Source organism: Macaca fascicularis, chromosome 1 (assembly GCF_037993035.2).
Source record: "Macaca fascicularis isolate 582-1 chromosome 1, T2T-MFA8v1.1".
NCBI classification, from domain to species: domain Eukaryota; kingdom Metazoa; phylum Chordata; class Mammalia; order Primates; family Cercopithecidae; genus Macaca; species Macaca fascicularis.
Genome location: NC_088375.1, coordinates 214,102,003 through 214,122,429, shown reverse-complemented (window position 1 = coordinate 214,122,429; position 20,427 = coordinate 214,102,003). Strand labels below are relative to the sequence as shown.

The window sequence follows — 20,427 nt, the reverse complement described above, 5'->3', positions numbered from 1 at the left end:
GCCTGTAATCCCAGCACTCTGGGAGGCCAAGGCAGGCAGATCACCTGAGGTCAGGAGTTCGAGACCAGCCTGGCCAACATGATGAAACCCCGTCTCTACCAAAAATACAAAAATTAGCTGGGAGTGGTGGCAGGTGCCTGTAATTCCAGCTACTCGGGAGGCTGAGGCAGGAGAATTGCTTGAACCCGGGAGTTGGAGGTTGCAGTGAGCCAAGATTGCGTCAAGGTGACAAGAGCAAGGCTCCGTCTCCAAACAAACAAACAAACAAACAAACAAACAAACCCCGTCTATTACAAAGGAGTTTCTTATCTTCCCAAAGCTCAAATAATCATGAACTATTTTACTAATCAATAAGTCAGAATAATCAGGAAACATACCAAGTACTGTGACATAAAACATCACATCCAATGCTGTGTGCATTTTGATACATATAAAGAAACTAAGCTAGATGGTTAAGAATATATTTAAGGAATTTCAAAGCCACTGTATTTTAGTCACATTCACTATTGGTGGGAATGAAAACTTATAAAATCATTCTGGAAAGGCAATTGCTATCAAAATATAAAACAACTCAATAAAGATGCTAAGGAAGTCAGAGTTAAAAGGTCAGGGTCATTTAGCAACTCTTTGCAACAGCTTATAATTTATGTAAATGGTAAAATCCCCCATCAAATTTTTCAAAATCAAGGTTCTGATTGGTACAAGGAAAAAAATAAAATGTTTCTCTTTTTTTTTTTGATTTTGAGATGGAGTCTCGCTCTGTCGCCCAGGCTGGAGTGCAGTGGCCGGATCTCAGCTCACTGCAAGCTCCACCTCCCAGGTTCACGCCATTCTCCTGCCTCAGCCTCCCGAGTAGCTGGGACTACAGGCGCTCGCCACCACGCCCGGCTAGTTTTTTGTATTTTTTAGTAGAGATGGGTTTTCACCGTGTTAGCCAGGATGGTCTCGATCTCCTGACCTCGTGATCCGCCTGTCTCGGCCTCCCAAAGTGCTGGGATTACAGGCTTGAGCCACCGCGCCCGGCCAAAATGTTTCTCTTATAAACTGGAATGAAAAGAGTTTAAGGGAGGGTAAGATAGTCGATTCCTGATAGTGTTTGAGAAAAATTCTTTATAAATTCTCCTTTAGAATCTACTCAAAGATTTATATACTAAATGTAAAGTACTGACCTCAAGAGATCATGGTAAGCTTAGGCCCACATACTGGAGGAATTCGTTTTTTAAAAACATAATGTTTACCTAGTAAGTAAACGGGCAACAGAATCTAAAATTGTTCTTAAATATTTCTTTCCACAATTTAAAATTCATTTTTCCTTTTTTTTTTTTTTTGAGACGGAGTCTCGCTCTGCCGCCCAGGCTGGAGTGCAGTGGCCGGATCTCAGCTCACTACAAGTTCCGTCTCCCGGGTTTACGCCATTCTCCTGCCTCAGCCTCCCGAGTAGCTGGGACAGCAGGCGCTCGCCAGGTCACTCAGCTAGTTTTTGGTATTTTTAGTAGAGACGGGGTTTCAACGTGTTAGCCAGGATGGTCTCGATCTCCTGACCTCGTGATCCGCCCTTCTCAGCCTCCCAAAGTGCTGGAATTACAGGCTTGAACCACTGCGCCCGGCCCATTTTTCTTTACAAAGGGACATTGTTTTGCCCAGAAAGGGGGTCACCTTATTTTGTCTTCTATTTTAATCACATAAATGATAGAATACTTACAGAGGTGGTTATAGACAAGGGTCAACAACTATGCCCCTGGGGCCATATACCTGATTTTATACTGCCCACAAGGTAAGTTTCTACAATTTCAAATGTTGGCGGGGGAAGCGAGAGATAAACAGTATTTCTTGACACATGAAAATTATACAAAATTCAAATTTTGGTGCCCATAAATAACATGTTATTGGAAGAGACACACCCATCCATTTATATATTATCTATAACTGCTTTTGTGCCACAATGGCAGAATTGAAGAGTGCTAAAAGAGACAATATGGTTGCAAAGCCTAAAATATTTACTATCTGGCCCACTACAGATAATATTCGCTGAGCTCTATTATAATTGATTTAGAGAAAGCCAGAGACTTCAAATAGTTACATAAATATAAGCAAAAAGTTGATTTACTGTTATCATAAGAATACCATTCAATGACTTTAAAATAATCCTGTATAGGCCGGGCGCGGTGGCTCAAGCCTGTAATCCCAGCACTTTGGGAGGCCGAGACGGGTGGATCACGAGGTCAGGAGATCGAGACCATCCTGGCTAACACGGTGAAACCCCGTCTCTACTAAAAAATACAAAAAACTAGCCGGGCGAGGTGGCGGGTGCCTGTAGTCCCAGCTACTCGGGAGGCTGAGGCAGGAGAATGGCGTAAACCCGGGAGGCGGAGCTTGCAGTGAGCTGAGATCCGGCCACTGCACTCCAGCCTGGGTGACAGAGCAAGACTCCGTCTCAAAATAATAATAATAATAATCATCATCATCATCATCCTGTATAAATACCTCATGTATTTAACATATATAAAATATGTGGATGAACAAGTATAGCCTCCACTGAGAAACACCATGAAGGTTAAGAAACAAAACAAAGGCCAGGCACGGTGGCTCATGCCTGTAATCCCAGCACTTTGGGAGGCTGAGGTGGGTGGATCACGAGGTTAAGATTTCAAGACCAGTCTGGCCAAGACAGTGAAACCCCGTCTCTACTAAAAATACAAAAATTAGCTGGACGCGGTGGCAGGCACTTATAATCCCAGCTACTCGGGAGGCTGAGGCAGAAGAATTGTTTGAACTCAGGGGACGGAGGATGCAGTGAGCCGAGATCGTGCCACTGCACTCCAGCCTAGGCAACAGAGTGAGACTCCGTCTCAAAAAAAAAGCAGCAGCAAAACAATAGTATATTTAACAATGCCAGGAAAAAGTACCAAAACATGCTTCTTTCTTAAGGAGGAATTTCTCCCATTCTCTCATTAGAAATGTGTGTGTCAATATATGCGTATTTCCTCCTGATGTTTAACTTGCACAAAACACTATGAACCCACTCAAGGCTAAGACAAAATTCCTGGGTTCATGGAGCTTACATTCTAACAAAGGAAACATATGGCATAAACCACAAAATTAATCATTTAATTACCATAAGTACAAATGCTTTACTGGGGAAGTAAGAGTACAAAGATGACCCATAATCTGGGGTTCTGACTGTGATGTGTGTGAGGAAGATATTCTGAGTAAGCAACATTCAGGCTGAGTTTCAAATAATCAATGTGAATGTTGGCATGTAGGAAGAAGGGCAGGTAGACGCATCTCATGCAGAGAGAACACATGTATGAAAGCTCTAAAAGGAAAAGTATTCCGTGATCACCTACCTTATGTAAAAGGTAAGAGGGATGCAGAAAAAACAGAGGAATCTGGTGTGAAATGAGGCAGGCAGGAGCCAGGCAGATGGGCCTTACAGGCCAGACCAAGGGTTTTGGTCTTTATCCCCATAGCAATGGGAAGCCAGGGCCAGGTTTTAAGCAGCAATGTGATATAATCAGATTTGTGTTTTATTTTGTAGGTATTTTTTCTTTTTCTTTTTTTTTTTTTTTGAGACAGAATCTCACTCTGTCACCCTGGCTGGAGTGCAGTGGCGCAATCACAGCTCACTGCAGCCTCGACCTCTTGAGTTCAAGTGTTCCTCTCACCTCAGCCTCCTAAAGCAGCTAGGACCACAGGTGTGTACCAACATGCCCAGCGATTTTTTTTCTATTTTTTGTAGAGTTGGGGGTCCCAGTATTTTGCCTGGGCTGGTCTTGAACTCCTGGGCTCAAGTAATCCTCCTGCCTCAGCCTCCTAAAATGTGGAGATTACAGGCATGAGCCATCACACCTGGCTGATATTTTATAAAGATAATTCTGACCACTGCATGGAGAATGAACTAGAGCAAGGAATCAGCAGTCATAAGAAAACAGTTTTCAAAGTAACTTCAGTAGTCCAAGGGCAATAATTTTGGTGGTAATAATGGGGGGCAGTGACTGAATTTTACTTGATTAGGTAACTGATGAGACATGGTAGACAGGGGATCTATGAGGACAGAGGGGTAAAAAGAAAAACATTAGGTTTCTGGTTTCTGAGATAGGGGCCAGTCTGAGAAAGGGAACACTGGAGGAGACATAAGGTTTGGAAATCATAGGTTTGGTTAGAGGAAAACCATGAACTCCAGTTTTGAGGTTGAAGTGCTTGTGAAATACCTGAGTACAGAGATCAAGTCAAAAATTAGGTATCTAACCTGAAGTTCTGAAGTGTTCTCATAATATAATAATATATGACATGCCATAACAAGCACCTCCTTTCATACAAAGGCAATAAAAAAATAAATAATGACCATAGCAATAATATAATAGTAACAATAATTCCACTGAACTCTAAGGCAGGAATTATAGGATATAAGGACTACAACAGTCATCAGCCACATAGATCAGTTCTTTCTATACTAATTAATCCTATACTAATATGGTTTGACTGTGTCCCCACTCAAATCTCATCTTGTAGTTCCCATAATCCCCATATACACTTCAAAAATTCTATGAATATGGACTCCTTGAAAGCAATGAAAGGTTGCCAAGGTCAGAAATGATGAGAGGAAACCCAGACACTCAAAATAAAAGCTTGATGGCTTAAGAAAAATGATTTTTAAAGTTCTTGGAGGCAAAAGGAACCCTCAAAACTATACAAATACATGGAAATTAAATAATCTGTTTCTAAATGATATCTGGGTTAATAATGAAATCAAGATGGAAAAATTATCTGAATCAAATGATAATGACACAAATTATCAAAACCTCTGGAGTACAGCAAAAGAAGTGCCAAGAGCAAAGTTTGCAGCACTAAATGCCTACATCAAAAAGTCTGAAAGAGCACAAACTGACAACCTAATGTGTGTGTACCTCAAGGAATTAGAAAAACAAGCACAAGCACAAACTAAACAAGACTCTGTCTCAAAAAAAAAAAAAGAAAAATAAAAATTGCAGCAAAACTAAATAAAATTCAAACAAAAAAAGCATTACAAAAGATCAATGAAATAAAACATTGGTTCTTTGAAAAAATAGATAGCCCATTCACTAGATTAACCAAGAAAAGAGAGAAGATCCAAATAAGCTCAATTAGAAATGGAACTGGAGACACTACAACAGACACCAGAGAAATAAAAAAGATCACTTGAGACTACTATGAACAACTTTATGCATACAAACTATAAAACCTAAAGGAAATGGATAAATTCCTGGAAACATACCACACTCCTACATTAAATCAGGAGGAAAGCGAAACCCTGAACAGACCAATGACAAGCAGCAAGATTGAATCAGATTTTTAAATTTGCAACACACAAAAAAAGCCTGGGACCAGATGGATTCATGGCTATATTCTACCAGACATTCAAAGAAGAATTGATACCAATCCTACTGAAACTATTCCAAGTGATTGGGAAAGAGAGAATCCTCCCTAAATCACTCTATGAAGCCAGTATCACCCTGATACCTAAGCCAGGAAAGAACACACAAAAAAACAAAAACTACAGACAATTTTCCATGATGAACACAGATGTAAAAACTGTCAACAAAATACTAGCTAACCAAATGCAACAGCACATCAAAAAGATAATTTATCATGATCAAGTGGGTTTTATTTCAAGGATGCAGGGATGGTTTAACATATGTAAGTCAATAAATGTGATACATCACATAAAAAGAATTATAAACAAAAACCATATGACCATCTCAATAGATGCTGAAAAAGCATTCAACAAAATCCAGCATCCATTTATGATAAAATCCTCAACTAAGTGGGCATAAAAGGGACTTACCTCAAAATAGTAAAATCCATATATGATAGACCCACAGTCAATATCACACTGAATGAGAAAAAGTTGAAAGTATTCTCCCTGACAACAGGAACAAGACAGGGATACCTACTTTCACCACCTCTATTCAACATAGTTTTGGATGTTCCAGCTAGAGCAATTAAGTAAGAGAAAGAAATAAAGGGCACCCAAATTGGAAAAGAGGAAGTCAAACTATCGCTGTTGGCAGATGATATAATTGTATACCTAGAAAACCCTGCCAGGCACGGTGGTTCACGCCTGTAATCCCAGCACTTTGGGAGGCCGAGGTGGGTGGATCACGAGGTCAGGAGATCGAGACCATCCTGGCTAACACGGTGAAATCCCGTCTCTACTAAAAATACAAAAAATTAATTGGGTGTGGTGGTGTGCGCCTGTAGTCCCAGCTACTCAGAGGCTGAGGCAGGAGAATGGTGTGAACCCGGGAGGCGGAGCTTGCAGTGAGCTGAGATCCAGCCTGGGCGACAAAGCGAGACTCCACCTCAAAAAAAAAAAAAAAAGAAAACCCTAGAGACTCCTTCAAAAGACTCCTAAATTTGATAAAGGAGTTCAGTAAAGTCTCAGGTTACAAAATCAATGGACACAAATCAGCAGCACTGCTATACACCAACAACGACCAAGCTGAGAATTAAATCAAGAATTCAATACCTTTCATGACAGCTGCACAAATAAAATGAAATGCCTAGGAATATACTTAACCAAGGAGGTGAAAGATCTCTACAAGGAGAAATACAAAACATTACTGAAAGAAATCACAGATGACATAAACAAATGGAAATGCATCCCATAATCATAGACTGGAAGAATCAATGTTGTGAAAATGGCCATACTATACTAAAAGCGATCTACAGATTCAATGTAATTCTCATCAAAATACCAACATGTTTCACAGAATCAGAAAAAACAATCCTAAAATTCATAAGGAACCAAAAAAGGGCCCAAGTAGCCAAAGCAATCCTAGGCAAAAAGGAGAAATCTGTGAGCATCACATTACTTCAAATTATACAAGGTTACAGTAAACAAAACAACATGGTACTGGTATAAAAGTAGGCACATAAACTAATGGAACAGAATAAAGAACCCAGAAATAAAGCCAATAAAGTACAGCCAACTGATCTTCAACAAAGCATACAAAAACATAAACTGGGGAATAGACACCCTATTTAACAAATAGTGCTGGAAAAACTGGCAAACCTCATGTAAAAGACTGAAACTGGATCCCTATTTCTCACCTTATACAAAAATCAACTCAAGATAGATCAAAGACTTAAATATAAGACCTGAAACTGGAAAAATTCTAGAAGATAACATTGCAAAAACTCTTCTAGACATCAGCCCAGGCAAATTATTCATGACTAAGACCCCAAAGCAAATGCAACAAAAACACAAATAAATAAATGGAACCTAATTAAACTAAAAACCTGCACAGCTAAAGAAACAATAGAGTAAAAAGACAACCCACAGAGATGCAAACTACACATCTGATGGACTGGCATCCAGAAATCTACAAGGAACTCAAACAAATCAACAATAATAATAATAATAATCCCATCAAAAAGTGGGCAAAGGACATGAATAGACATTTCTCAAAAGAAGATACATAAATTGGCCTACAAACAATATGAAAGAATGCTTAACATCACTAATGATCATGGAAATGCAAATTAAAACCACAAAGCAATACCATCTTACTGCTGCAAGAATGGCCATTATTAAAAAGTCAAAAAACAATAGATGCTGGTGTGGATGTGGGGAAAAGGGAATGCTTATACACTGCTGGTGGGAATGTAAAACTGGTAAGAATGCATAACCTCTATGGAAAACAGTACAAAGATTCCTTAAAGAGCTAAAAGTAGATCTACCATTTGATCCAGCAACCCTACTACTGGGTATCTACACAAAGGAAACGAAGTCATTATATGAAAAAGAGATTTGCAAACATACGTTTACAGCAGTACAATTCACAATTGCAAAGATGTGGAACTAACCTAAGTGCATTTTGATATATAAGTGTACATATCAAAAATAAATTCTGGCTGGGCACGGTGGCTCATGCCTGTAATCCCAGCACTTTGTGAGGCTGAAGTGGGCAGATCAACTGAGGTCAGGAGTTCAAGACCAGCCTGGCCAACATGCCAAAACCCTGTCTCTACTAAAAATACAAAAATTAGCCGGGCATGGTGGCAGGCACCTGTAATCCCAGCTACTCAGAAGGCTGAGACAGGCGAACTGCTTGAATCCAGGAGACGGAGGTTGCAGTGAGCCAAGATCGTGCCACTGAACTCCAGCCTGGGCGGCAGAGACTCTGTCTCAAAAAAGAAAAAGAAAAAAAATTCAGCTGGTGCAGTGGCTCGTAGCAGAAATATGGGAGGCTGAGGCAGGATTATCGCTTGAATTCAGGAGTTTGAGACCAGCCTGGGCAACACAGCGAGACCTTATCTTTACTGAAAATAAAAAGCATTAGCCAGGCGTGGTGGCATGTGCATGTAGTCCCAGTTACTCAGAAGGCTGAGGCAGGAGGTGGGAGGATTGTTTGAGCCCAGGATGTCAAGGTTGCAGTGAGCTGTGACTGTGTCACAGCACTCTAGCCAGGGCAACAGACAAGACCCCGTCTCAAAAACAATAAATAAAACAGAAAATTTAACAATTCCATATAACAGAAGGCATGATTAACAAAGCTAAAACACAATCATCAAACAAGAAAAACATTTCAACATCTGTCAAAGGATTTATTTAACATGTAAATCACTCTTATAAATCTATCAGACAAAAATCATCACTCAAAAGACATGTGTACAACACATAATTCATATACCCACAAATAACTGGTGAACATCAAAAACTTCTTAACTTCATAAGAATACACAAAAATTAAACAAGATCTTGTTTTTTATTCTGTCAGATAAGCAATTATATAGGGAAAAGAGTATTCTCTTACACTGCTGGGTAAGAGATTAGCTGGTACATTTCTGGAAGGTAGAAAATGACAACACAGTAACCCAAAAATAAGCAAACAAAGTTGTTCATCATAGCATTGTTAATATAGTGACAAACAAGAAACAATATGAATACCCGTCATGTAAATAAACTATGGTACATTAAAACAAAGGCATGTCATATAGACATTTTAATATAATCAAACATAAACATTTCTATGTGATCACTGAAAAAAATGCTAGTTTATAAAACGGCTTCCATAAGTATTAAATTATATGTTTGAGCTATGATCATGCCACTGCACTCCAGCCTGGGCAACAGAGTGAGACTCTGTCTCTAATTATAAAAACATATATATACACACACACACACACACACACACACACAGAGATGTATATGTATATACGCACATGCACTAAAAGATATCTGAAAAGATATTCTAACAAAAGTTAACAATGGTTAATTCTTGCTAACAAGAGTTAGGATTAAGATTTCCTTCTTTACTACTCTTTTCCAATGAAGACCTATCATTTGTATAAAGTTATTTTAAGTTTGAAAATATATTTTAAATAAAAGACTAAGCCTGATAGTTTCTTGTGATCTTTCACAGAACTTTTTGTGATCACTTACAACTATCATAGTTGTCGGATGGCTACAAGTTCTAATACCGTTGCTCAATGTCCAATGTAGGCAGTAGGAACAGGAACTGTCACACACACAAAAATCTAAGTCACACTTTCTTTATAATTAGGATTCTGGTTTACAGCATTCAAGGTAAAATTAAATCACTATAAAAGCAAAAGCATTCACATAAATTGATGAAGAATTACGAGAAAACAGGTCAAAAGAAAAACACGAAATTTAATTTTACTAATGTGTCCCATAGGCTTATTTTTATTGGGATACCCAAGCAACTTAAAACATACTTGCTCCACTGGCTTCTCAAAGAAGGTTAAGTATTTCAAAATAGCTGTAAATCAAATATTCTTTTCTTGCTTGCTTTAGGAAATTCCTACAGGCATTGAAGCTGGAGAATCTCAGATGTATTTAAAAATAACACATTTTTTAAAAACCATGTTGGAGACAGACCTGATGAAATAAACAACCTTGCTCTACAAATCTAAGTAGGAACCTTTGATGGTCTGTGTGCAAATTCTTTCAAAATAGTTTTTATTGGCCGGGTGTGGTGGCTCACGCCTGTAATCCCAGCACTTTGGGAGGCCGAGGCGGGTGGATCACGAGGTCAGGAGAGTGAGACCATCCCGGCCAACATGGTGAAATCCCGTCTCTACTAAAAATATAAAAATTAGCTGGGCATGGTGGCGCATGCCTGTATCCCCCCTACTCAGGAGGCTGAGGCAGGAGAACACTTGAACCAGGGAGACAGAGGTTGCAGTGAGCCAAGATCGCACAACTGCACTCCAGCCTGGTGACAGGGCAAGTACTCCATCTCAAAAAAATAATAATTTTTATTACTGCATAACAGATGTACACAGCTTTAGTGTACACGTAAAAATTTAATGTACTTATATAATTTGAAGATAAATATTTGTCTTTTCTTTATGGTAGGAGCATTTGAATTCTTCTCTTCTAGCTATTTCAAACTGTACAACGGATTATTATAAACTATAGTCACCCTACTGATCTACCAAACATTAGGTCTTATTTCCTCTATCAAACCATATATTGTATACAAATTCATTTTAAACTATGAAACATCATAACAAAGCAAGGATCTCTGTTCATCATGATGAACAGAATAGGACACTTTTCAAATGTCCCATTTAAAAACTTTTGAGAGAACCCACCCCAGTTTAGATACCTATTTAAAGTCTACAAGGCTTTACATATTATTGAAAAGCACCATTTTTAAGTCAAGGGAGGTTACTAATGATAAGTTATTTCATTAAAGATAAAGAACAATATAATTTAATTTAGTAACCACTATTTTTATCGTAGTCACCACTAAAACAAAACCACACCCGTATGCTTTAAGGTACAGAATGCCATTAATTTATCAGTGCCTATGACTGAGATGACAAAATGAAATTTTGAAAGATTGGGTTTGTTTACAATATACTAGGTATCACCTTCAAATTTTTCATGCAGGAATGTAACTACTTACTGCACATATCAACTTATAACATGAATATCATAACCAAAGCTATAGACCCAATTCTAGGAAACTATTACTGCTAAACCATGGAATGAACTACAGTTGGCCCTTGAACAATTCAGGAGCTAGAGGAACTGACCCCACACAGTTAAAAATCTGTGTATAACTTTTGACTCCCCAAAAACTTAACTAGTAACAGCCTACTGTTGACTGAAAGCCTTACCGATAAAACATATTTTTTCTCAGTATGTATGTATGTTTTATTATATACTATATTCTTACAATAATGTAAGCTAGAAGAAAATGTGTTTAAGAAAACCATTAGGAAGATAAAATACATTTACAACACTATACTGTATTCATCAATACCATAAGTTTACATCATCTGTTTATAAAATAAATCATCTGTCTAAAATGGTCAACCACAGCAGCAGACTTCGATCTATGGTAGATACCAAGCAATTCAACTTTTTCTTGTAAAGTTAGCACTTTTCTCTGCTTCTTGGAAGTACTGCCAGCATCACTGGTGGCACTCTGTATAGGTCCCATGGTGTTATTCAAGGTTTATGGCAATGCACTAAACACGATGAAAAAATATGCAAGAACAAAGAGAGATCACTTTTTACTATGAGGCACAATTTACAAGAGAGTGAACTGCTCATCTGGAGATGATTAGTGTCACAGGATATTTTAAGCAGATACTCTCAACACTTGAGCTCACTAAAATAGCAACAGGAGGTGGCTATAAAATTACATTAGTACAGTATGTACTACAGTTAATTTTATGAAGTTAGGATGTAATATTGCCTCTTTTATTTATTCATTTATTTTTTGAGAGACATGGTCTTGCTATGTTGCCCAGGCTGGTCTCATACTCCTGGGCTGAAGCAACCCTCCCACCTCGACTTCCCAAAGTGCTGGGATTACAGGCGTGCACCACCATGTCCAGATTGCGTATTTATGTCTGTTGACACTTCTCTCAATTGCGAATGGCATCATATATGGTCTGTATTTGTGTACCTAAGTTTTGATAAACTTTAACTTTTATAATAGATTTGCATATATTTTATGGCACTAAATGAAAACATAGACTACATATATTTTATGCATCCATGACATATCTAAATTTTTCTTTTTTTGATAATTTTAGGCAGTATGTCATCTGGGAGTTTTCAAGTTATCACAATGTCCAAAACATTTTCCAATATATTTACTGAAAAAAATTATCATATGAATGAACCCATTTTGTTCAAGGGTCAATTGTAATTAATAAATGGTCATGGAATTTAAGGTTTGCAGGTATCAACTTCATAAGCAGCTCAACAAAAGACTGAATAACCTGCTGACTTTACTAATTTTCCCAAATGGTAGGAGAAATTGTATCTTGCCTAAGATATGCTATCAATCCATAATTTCCTACCCCAAAGCCCCATAGCATAGGACTCTCTCCCATGTTACAACTGTGTTTCATTACAAGAATAATTCTAGAAGCGGGGGGGAAAAGAGTATATCAAGAAGAAAGGTACATAATTCATTTTTTAAAATTAAGTGATCTTCGGCCGGGCATGGTGGCTCATGCCTGTAATCTCAGAGCTTTGGGAGGCTGAGGCGAGCAGATCACTTGAGATCAGGCATTCGAGACCAGTCTGGGTCAACATGATGAAACCCTGTCTCTACTAAAAATACAAAAATGAGCCAGCATGGTGGCACGTGCCTGTAATTCCAGCTACTTAAGAGGCCGAGGTTGCAGTGAGTCGAGATTGTGCCACTGCACTTGCACTCTAACCCAGGTGACAAAGTGAGTGAGACTCCATCTTAAATAAAAAAAAAAAAAAGTGATTTTTGATCCACCACTCATCCCCTTCGGAAGTAGACAATTTTGACATGGCATCATGTATTTATTTTTACCCTACAGGGTTTCCACGAAGACTATCAGGCATAATAGCTAGCTTATTTCTAAATACAGGGATATTCCTTATGCATTATTGTCATCATGAAGAGCTGAGATATATGATACTGAGCGAGTAACAAAATTCTTCCTTCTTTCCCACTTTAATAGGTAAGAACTAAAAGGGAACTCTCAGACTCTTTCGTACAATTCCTCATTTTACAGATGAAAAAATAGGGGTTTTAAGAACTTAACGTTCTGACCCAAGGTTATAAATCTAAGTAACAGAGTGAAAACCAGCAGCAAGTGTTCTAGTGCTCCATGATACCAGTCATGCACCTCCATCTATGCACTGTGATTCTCTGTATGGGAACATGTATATACACGTATGCATATTTCCTAAATATGTGAGAATATCTCTACTAGTTAGCCCACAGAAAATTTTAAGACTTATGAAGAACAGTTTGAAATTCTGTATACTTCTTATTAGGGTAAAAACAGCAGCAGCAAAAATTTGTTTCTCTTCTCCATTCTCCTCACAGAAACCCAATGCAGTTTCCCTCAATTAGCTCATAGCTTGTGTCACAAATGAAATATAATTGCTCCCTCAGCATCCACTTTTAGGTCTGGCATATGTTTTTGAAACCCAGTTGTACCCTTTCTCCTTTGGCCTAGTTCAAATGTTTCCTTCCTGTGTACTTGCTTGTGAAAGAGGCCGTTTGTTCCTCATCTCACTGATCCAGAACACAACACATCTCATAGCTGCTGACCATGATACAACCTAATGGTTAACACCAGACTCATGTAAATAAGTTCACCCTTGGAGAGTGTTTTCTTCAAACTAGCAAATCCATAACTCCAGTGAGGAAGCCTAACGGAGGACATGGACCTTAATAAAGGGACAGTCAGTCCCACAAGTCTTCCTTCTCTCTCTCTCCACCTGAGTTCCCTGATGTCTTCAGAGCTCCCCTATCAGTCTCCCATCACCACTGTAAACCTCTCTGGGATTAGGAAGTAGTAAATTTTTTTCTGTTTCATGCATTTTGGTTTCACTTCCTCATTATGTCTTATCTGACAAACACACCCAAATGTAACTTTTACCTGGTCAGGGCTCTCTTAGAGAGTGGCCATCCTGGTTTATGGCCATTCTTGACAGAGAGACCTCAAGACCAAATTAGATAAAAATCACAATGGCTTGACTGCTTGCCAAAATCAAACTCATTATCCCCCTCTTTAAACTTCCCCATGTATACTCAATATTACGTTTCACCACAAAAGAGGTATTTTTAAACATGAAGAGGCATCCCTGACTCTCTCTCTCCCTTACATCTAGAGAAAACTTACATCCCCATTTACATGTGCCGTACTGATTATGCCTGCTGTGCTGGCATTAACAATAGCATTGCCACTCATTTCCACAATTGCCCCAATTTAGATGGTAAATTATATGGTCATCCTTTTTAGAGTCCTTATCTAGTTAATAATTAATTGCTAAACATCTCTCCAACTGGTTTCCTCTCCTTCAACTAATTTCTCACCTGAAATATAATAATAGCCTCCCTTCATCTAATTTCCCATTTTTGCACATGCTGTTCCTCTGTCTAAATACCCCTTTCCCTTTCATTTTGTGAATACCCATGAAAGTTAGATCAAATGGCGTCTCTGCGGTAAAGCCTTCCCACATTCTTCCAGTCATTCTCTGTGCCTCCTGAAATAATTGCAATACTAATAACAGATATTTGCTGAATACTCATTGTGCACCACACAGTGAACTTAAACAATTTTTAAACATTTTGTCTCATTTAATCCTCTCTGTTTGATAGGTTTTACTTTTTAAATGTAGAAGGTAATGCCCTGGGATAAAGTAATTGGGCTAAAGTTACAAAGCTAAGCAGTGGAACCGAGAGTTGAAACCCAGTATGTCTGATTCCAAGTCAAAGTTTTAAACCTCCTCCCTGTTCTATTTTACATGTACCACCACCATTAATGAGTTTCTGATATCTGTGCTACAATTCTGCCCCACTTGGTCACCTCTGCACCAGTCAGGTCTTAGTAACGGGTCTTCTGTTTCCCTTTACAGAGACTGGGACTTCCCTCGGTGATAGGGAAAGGCTTGGCTATCCACAGCATAAGCGATTATATCTAACTCAAAGCAGGTACTCTAAGTCCAGTACTACAGTATTTACTGTTTAATCCTAAATTCTTACACAGATGGCTGTCTCATCTGTAGTCTTCTAACCAGACATGATTCTGTATTTATCTAGATTGATGTCAAAATTGAAAACTAGTAAAACTGAAGTTAAATCTAGTGAGTTTTCTTTGACTGGCAGAGTGCTACTTTGTTAATGAAATTAGTTGCCAATATTTATAACTTGCAGCTTTTTTACACATAACTAAAGATTTGTAGCTTCTTCTAAAACACTGGGTCAACATTTTTTTTTTTTTTTTTTGAGACAGAGTCTCTCTCTGTTGTCCAGGCTGGAGTGCAGTGGCACTATCTCGGCTCACTGCAACCTCTGCCTCCCAGGTTCAAGCGATTCTCCTGCCTCAGCCTCCTGAGTAGCTGGGATTACAGGTGCCTGCCATCACGCCTGGCTAGCTTTTTTGTATTTTTAGAAGAGATAGGGTTTCACCATGTTGGCTAGCATGGTTTCAAACTTCTGACCTCAAGTGATCTGCCTACCTCGGCCTCCCAAAGTGCTAGGATTACAGGCGTGAGCCGCTGCATCCAGCCCTCTGTGTACCACTTTCTATGACGTTCCAGAAAATGAGGTCAAATGTCAGTTGCCATCATCATGATTGTGCTGCTGTTTTTCTTAAGAGGAAAATGAAATATCTCTAGTACACATGTCTCTGCTAAAAAGCTATTCGTTCATTCTATGAATTTCATGCATTTGGATTTAAATACAAGTCACCTAATAAACTTATGCGTTATAACTGATGTTACACTTCTCAAAAAGAACTACCAACATTACAACTATTGACTGATGGCCTTCATCTGCTCAAAGTGTAGATTCAATGTTCTTTATGATTACAGAGAAATATACACTCATATTCAGAACCACAGTCTCTGGGGAAAGACAAAGAGCAAAAAGATTTCTGTAGCTAAACACAGAGGGATACCAGAAGAGGGTGGGAACCAAGCTTGGAAGGTTAAAGGAAACCAATCACATCCCAGAGGGCATTTAAGTTCAAAAAGACACATATATGTCCAGATTGAGAATTTAAACAGAAATCAACAAAGGATTGTCTATCCTTTATCTGGCTTGACAGTAGTAACATTTTAATGTTTGAAAATACAGACTAAAATTTGACTGCACTGATCAACTAATCCCAAAGTTTTGCTATAGTGTATTCCCACCTAACAGAACACATATATAGATTACTTCAATTTGGAAATTTTGCTTATCCCATGCTTACTTCCAGGGAAGAGACTAAATATAAGACCTTCTTAATCATTCCAAAATTGGAATGTTCCTAGGGGAATAATGAGGAAAGATGAAGAATTATTAACATGAACTTACAACTCACATGTCCAGATGCACATATATACTCATCTGGATAATGAAAGACTGAGATAAATGTCAGCTAGATACCATCATTTCCAAGAGAAAACACATCGTTACAACAAAGTACTAAATTTAAGGCTTTCTCAAATTCATAGATTTCCAAGGGGCTCTAAACTCAGCTGTTTGTGACTTTGGTATTTAAGAACATTTTTATGAACTTTTTATTTTTGTCTGTACTACTAAAATTAAGTCAGTAGTCTATCATTCTGAAATGCTTTATATACGATCATCTGTATCACTTGTTTGTAAACTGGGCTCCAAGGAACCCCTTTACCATCCAAGCATAAAACAGGAGAGAGAGAGCAGCCCCCTACTCCTTAATAGCTTTCTTTTTATCTGTTTCTAGACACGAGGATTTCACTTTAGACCATTTTTTTTAAAGGGACAGGATCTTCCTATGTTGCCCAAGCTGGAATCAAGGAATCCTCCTGCTAAGCCTCCCAAATAGCTGGGACTATCGGCATGCACCACTGTACCTGCAATTGGCTTCACTTTAGACAATTTTTAAGATGTGAAAACCATGTGTCTCTAAATCATTTATCAAAATTTAAAGTGACATAGGAATGAAATACAATTTTTTTTTTTTAAAAGACGAAGTCTCTCTCTATTGCCCAGGCTGGGGAGTACAGTGGCACAATCTTGGCTCACCACGGCCTCCGCCTCCTGGGTTCAAGCAATTCTCCTGCCTCAGTTTCCTGAGTAGCTGAGATTATAGGCACATGCCACCATGCCCAGCTAATTTTTGTAATTTTTAGTACAGATAGGGTTTCACCATGTTGGCCAGGCTGGTCTTGAACTCCAGACCTCGGATGATCTGACCCACCTCAGCCTCCCAAAGTGGTGGGATTACAGGATTACAGGCGTGAGACACACGCGCTGCCCAGCCTTGAAATACAAATCTTGTCAGATTTGCAGAATTCTAATCTCTATTATAGTTTACTAAACTCCAGTTCCTTCTACAATATCTTGATTTCTAAAAACAAGAAAGTAAAATCTTAGGAGATTATGATAACCACATTCTTCACCAGGAAGAAAAAGGTGCCTAACTGACAATTTATTAATAAGTTCCACATTCACATATTCAACCAACTGTGGATAAAAAGGAAAAAAACATTTTTTAATAAAAACATAATAGAAATTTAAAAATAATATAGTATGACAACCACTTATACTGTATTAGATATTATAAGTAATTTAGAGATTATTTGAGTATATGGGAGGATGTGCACTGTTTATATGCAAATACTATGCCATTTTACATAATGAACTTGAACAACCACGAATTTTGGTACTGGGGAGGGGGCTTCTTTGAACAAATCCCCTGAGGATAACAAGAGATGACTGTAATTAAAGAAGACACTCTCCACTCAAGAAGCTCATTTATGTAGTTCTAAAATGTAAGAAGTACACCTGTTATACATCCTAATATGCTCTCAATAACACAGGCAATCATCTCAAGCAACACTGTTTGGTAAAATGTTAAATTCTCAACCTTAATGTTTGCATTAACAAAGTGTGCAGCACTTAAATCCTAAGGTTCCATGTGAAATGTGAAATACTCATTTAATGATGAGATTTTCACAAGAATACAGCTCCTTTTGGTATCATGCAATAGTTCATTAAGAAGAGTGGTAGCACCTCACCTGTGCTCTGATTGTGAAAACAATACATAAATATATTAACAATAAAAATTTAAAAATATTATAATTTGCAAAGAGAAAAAACATGTCTGTTTAAATACCATTTAGATATTCGAGGCTGCGAGACAACTGATGGAAATGAAAAGTACAGAAAGTGGCTATAGAAGAAAGAAGAATTCAGTAGAGGTTAGTGAACAAATAGTGCCATCCATTACAACTCACTATGTCTTACCTGAGGAGGAGTAGGTGTGGACGTGGGTCTTCCTATGGGTGGAGTAGGATTTCTGCTGCCACCTCCAGACATAATCTCCTCTGTTATGTCTTTACCTCCCTGGTTTGGATCCCGAATTCTTATCTATAAGGTTAAATAAAATGGCATATGTACAGATGAGTGTCTTAGTAGCAAATTTACAGGCATATGAGTGAGTTAAAGGTGCAAATTGGGAAACCTGTCAAATATCAAAGGTGATAATCACCACTTTTGACTTTATTTCAATCACAGATCCATCATATAAATGTAGGCCATTAGCTCTGACATGAACTAATTAGAATAACAAGCTAAAATGAAACCTAATTGGCTGGATTTCTAGGTCAAAAAGGCAAACTATTAATATTTATACTTGTTTTGTAAGAACCTGTTGGACTGATTTTATTTACCATATAAGTTTCATAAAATACTTTTAATATATGAAAGTTACTGCATAGATAAAAGTTCTTTTTTTTTTTTTTTTTTTTTGAGACAGTCTCGCTCTGTCACCCAGGCTGGAGTGCAGTGGCGCGAAGTCAGCTCACTGCAATCTCCGCCACCCAGGTTCAAGCGATTTTTGTGCCTCAGCCTCCCATGCTAGGATTACAGGCGTGAACCACAGCACCTGGCCTAGAATAAAGTTTTAAATGCTGTAAATGATTCTCTGAAGTTCTTTACCAAAATAAAAAATATAAATACCCTACGAGTGAGGAATAATTTATCCTGAAAACAACCTTATATACTATGTAATAATGCTGACTGCAATCATGCCTTTTCCAGCAAAGACTGGAAAAAGGTTGATCGAGAACAGAATAGCTCAAAAATTATCTTACGTCAGCCAGGCGCGGTGGTTCACACCTGTAATCCCAGCACTTGAGGAGGCTGAGGCGGGCGGATCACAAGGTCAGGGGATCGAGACCATCCTGGCTAACACGGTGAAACCCTGTCTCTACTAAAAATACAAAAAATTAGCCAGGCATGGTGACACATGCCTGTAGTCTCAGCTACTCAGGAGGCTGAGGCGAGAGAATCACTTGAACCCGAGAGGCGGAGGTTGCAGTAAGCCAAGATTGCGCCACTGCACTCCAGCCTGGGCAATAGGGCAAGACTCTGTTTCAAAAAAATAAAAATTATCTTAGGTCCTTAGAATTAAACACTTAACAGTCAGTAAAAAGAATGAGGCAGATCTGGCCGGGCTCACGCCTGTAATCCCACCACTTTGGGAGGCCGAGGTGGGCGGATGACCTGAGGTCAAGAGTTTGAGACCAGCCTGGCCAACATGGTGAAACTCCGTCTCTACTAAAAATACAAAAATTAGCCAGGTGCAGTGGTAGGCACCTATAATCCCAGCTACTCAGGAGGCTGAGGCAGGAGAATAGCTTGAACACGGGAGGCGGAGGTTGCAGTGAGCTGAGATGGCACCACTGCACTCCAGTCTGGAGGACAAGAGCAAGACTTTGTCTCAAAAAAAAAAAAAAAAAAAAAGAATGAGGCAGATCTACATGAACTGAACTGACACAGAATAATCATTAAGATGTGCTGGTAGGTGAAAAAATGCAATAAGCACAGAAGTGTGTATGGTCTTATTTTAATTTTTTTAAACGCTACCCTATGCTTACAGATATCAGTGGAGTTGGTGCTGTAAAGGAGATAAGTGTCTGCGTCTAGGCATTGTATTCTGGGAGAATGCTAAGATATAAAGGACCACTGTTGTTCATTACCACCATACCTTAATCAAGGCAGTCCACACTTCTTGAGAATTTTAAGGAATTCACTAATGAAACTACCTGGATCTGGAAGCTTTTAGGGGAGTCCTTCAATTAAGACTTCTAATGCCAGCTATTGTTCGGGTATGGAAAATTATTTCTAATACACTTTTAAGTATAGCTTTAATTCATTTATTCTACTTTCTTCTTTAGAAACATCTGTAACTACCGTCTTCCAGTTTCATTATTTCTTCTGTTCATTTTTCTGCATTCTGAGAGTGTTCTTCAAGTCCAACTTCTATCATGCTGATTCAACATTACCAAAGCATATAGTTTCCTGACTGTAGTGTCATGATACATTGTCATGTGCTGTTCATTATGATATATGCACAAGTAATTTGTTTCTAATAATAAAAACAAGTTTTAAACCAAAGTCTTGAACCTCATTATTATTTTCTTGTTTG

General features: G+C 38.4%; 1 protein-coding gene and 1 long non-coding RNA gene across 51 annotated transcripts in view; one reads left to right on the top strand and one right to left on the bottom strand.

The window, feature by feature from the left end:
* Positions 1 to 20,396, top strand: part of LOC135967060 (uncharacterized) — a 40,787-nt gene extending 20,391 nt beyond the window's left edge. The window contains exons 2-3 of the long non-coding RNA XR_010580899.2: positions 18,119 to 18,196; positions 20,177 to 20,396. This is a non-coding gene — a long non-coding RNA (uncharacterized lncRNA). The remainder of the gene's footprint in view (positions 1 to 18,118; positions 18,197 to 20,176) is intronic.
* EIF4G3 (eukaryotic translation initiation factor 4 gamma 3) overlaps positions 1 to 20,427 on the bottom strand; it is a 375,324-nt gene that overhangs the window by 140,503 nt on the left and 214,394 nt on the right. For all 50 annotated transcript variants that reach the window (XM_074018065.1, XM_065528583.2, XM_074018064.1 and 47 more), the window contains one exon: positions 18,243 to 18,365. In XM_074018065.1, coding sequence (XP_073874166.1) covers positions 18,243 to 18,365 — 123 coding nt within the window. The remainder of the gene's footprint in view (positions 1 to 18,242; positions 18,366 to 20,427) is intronic.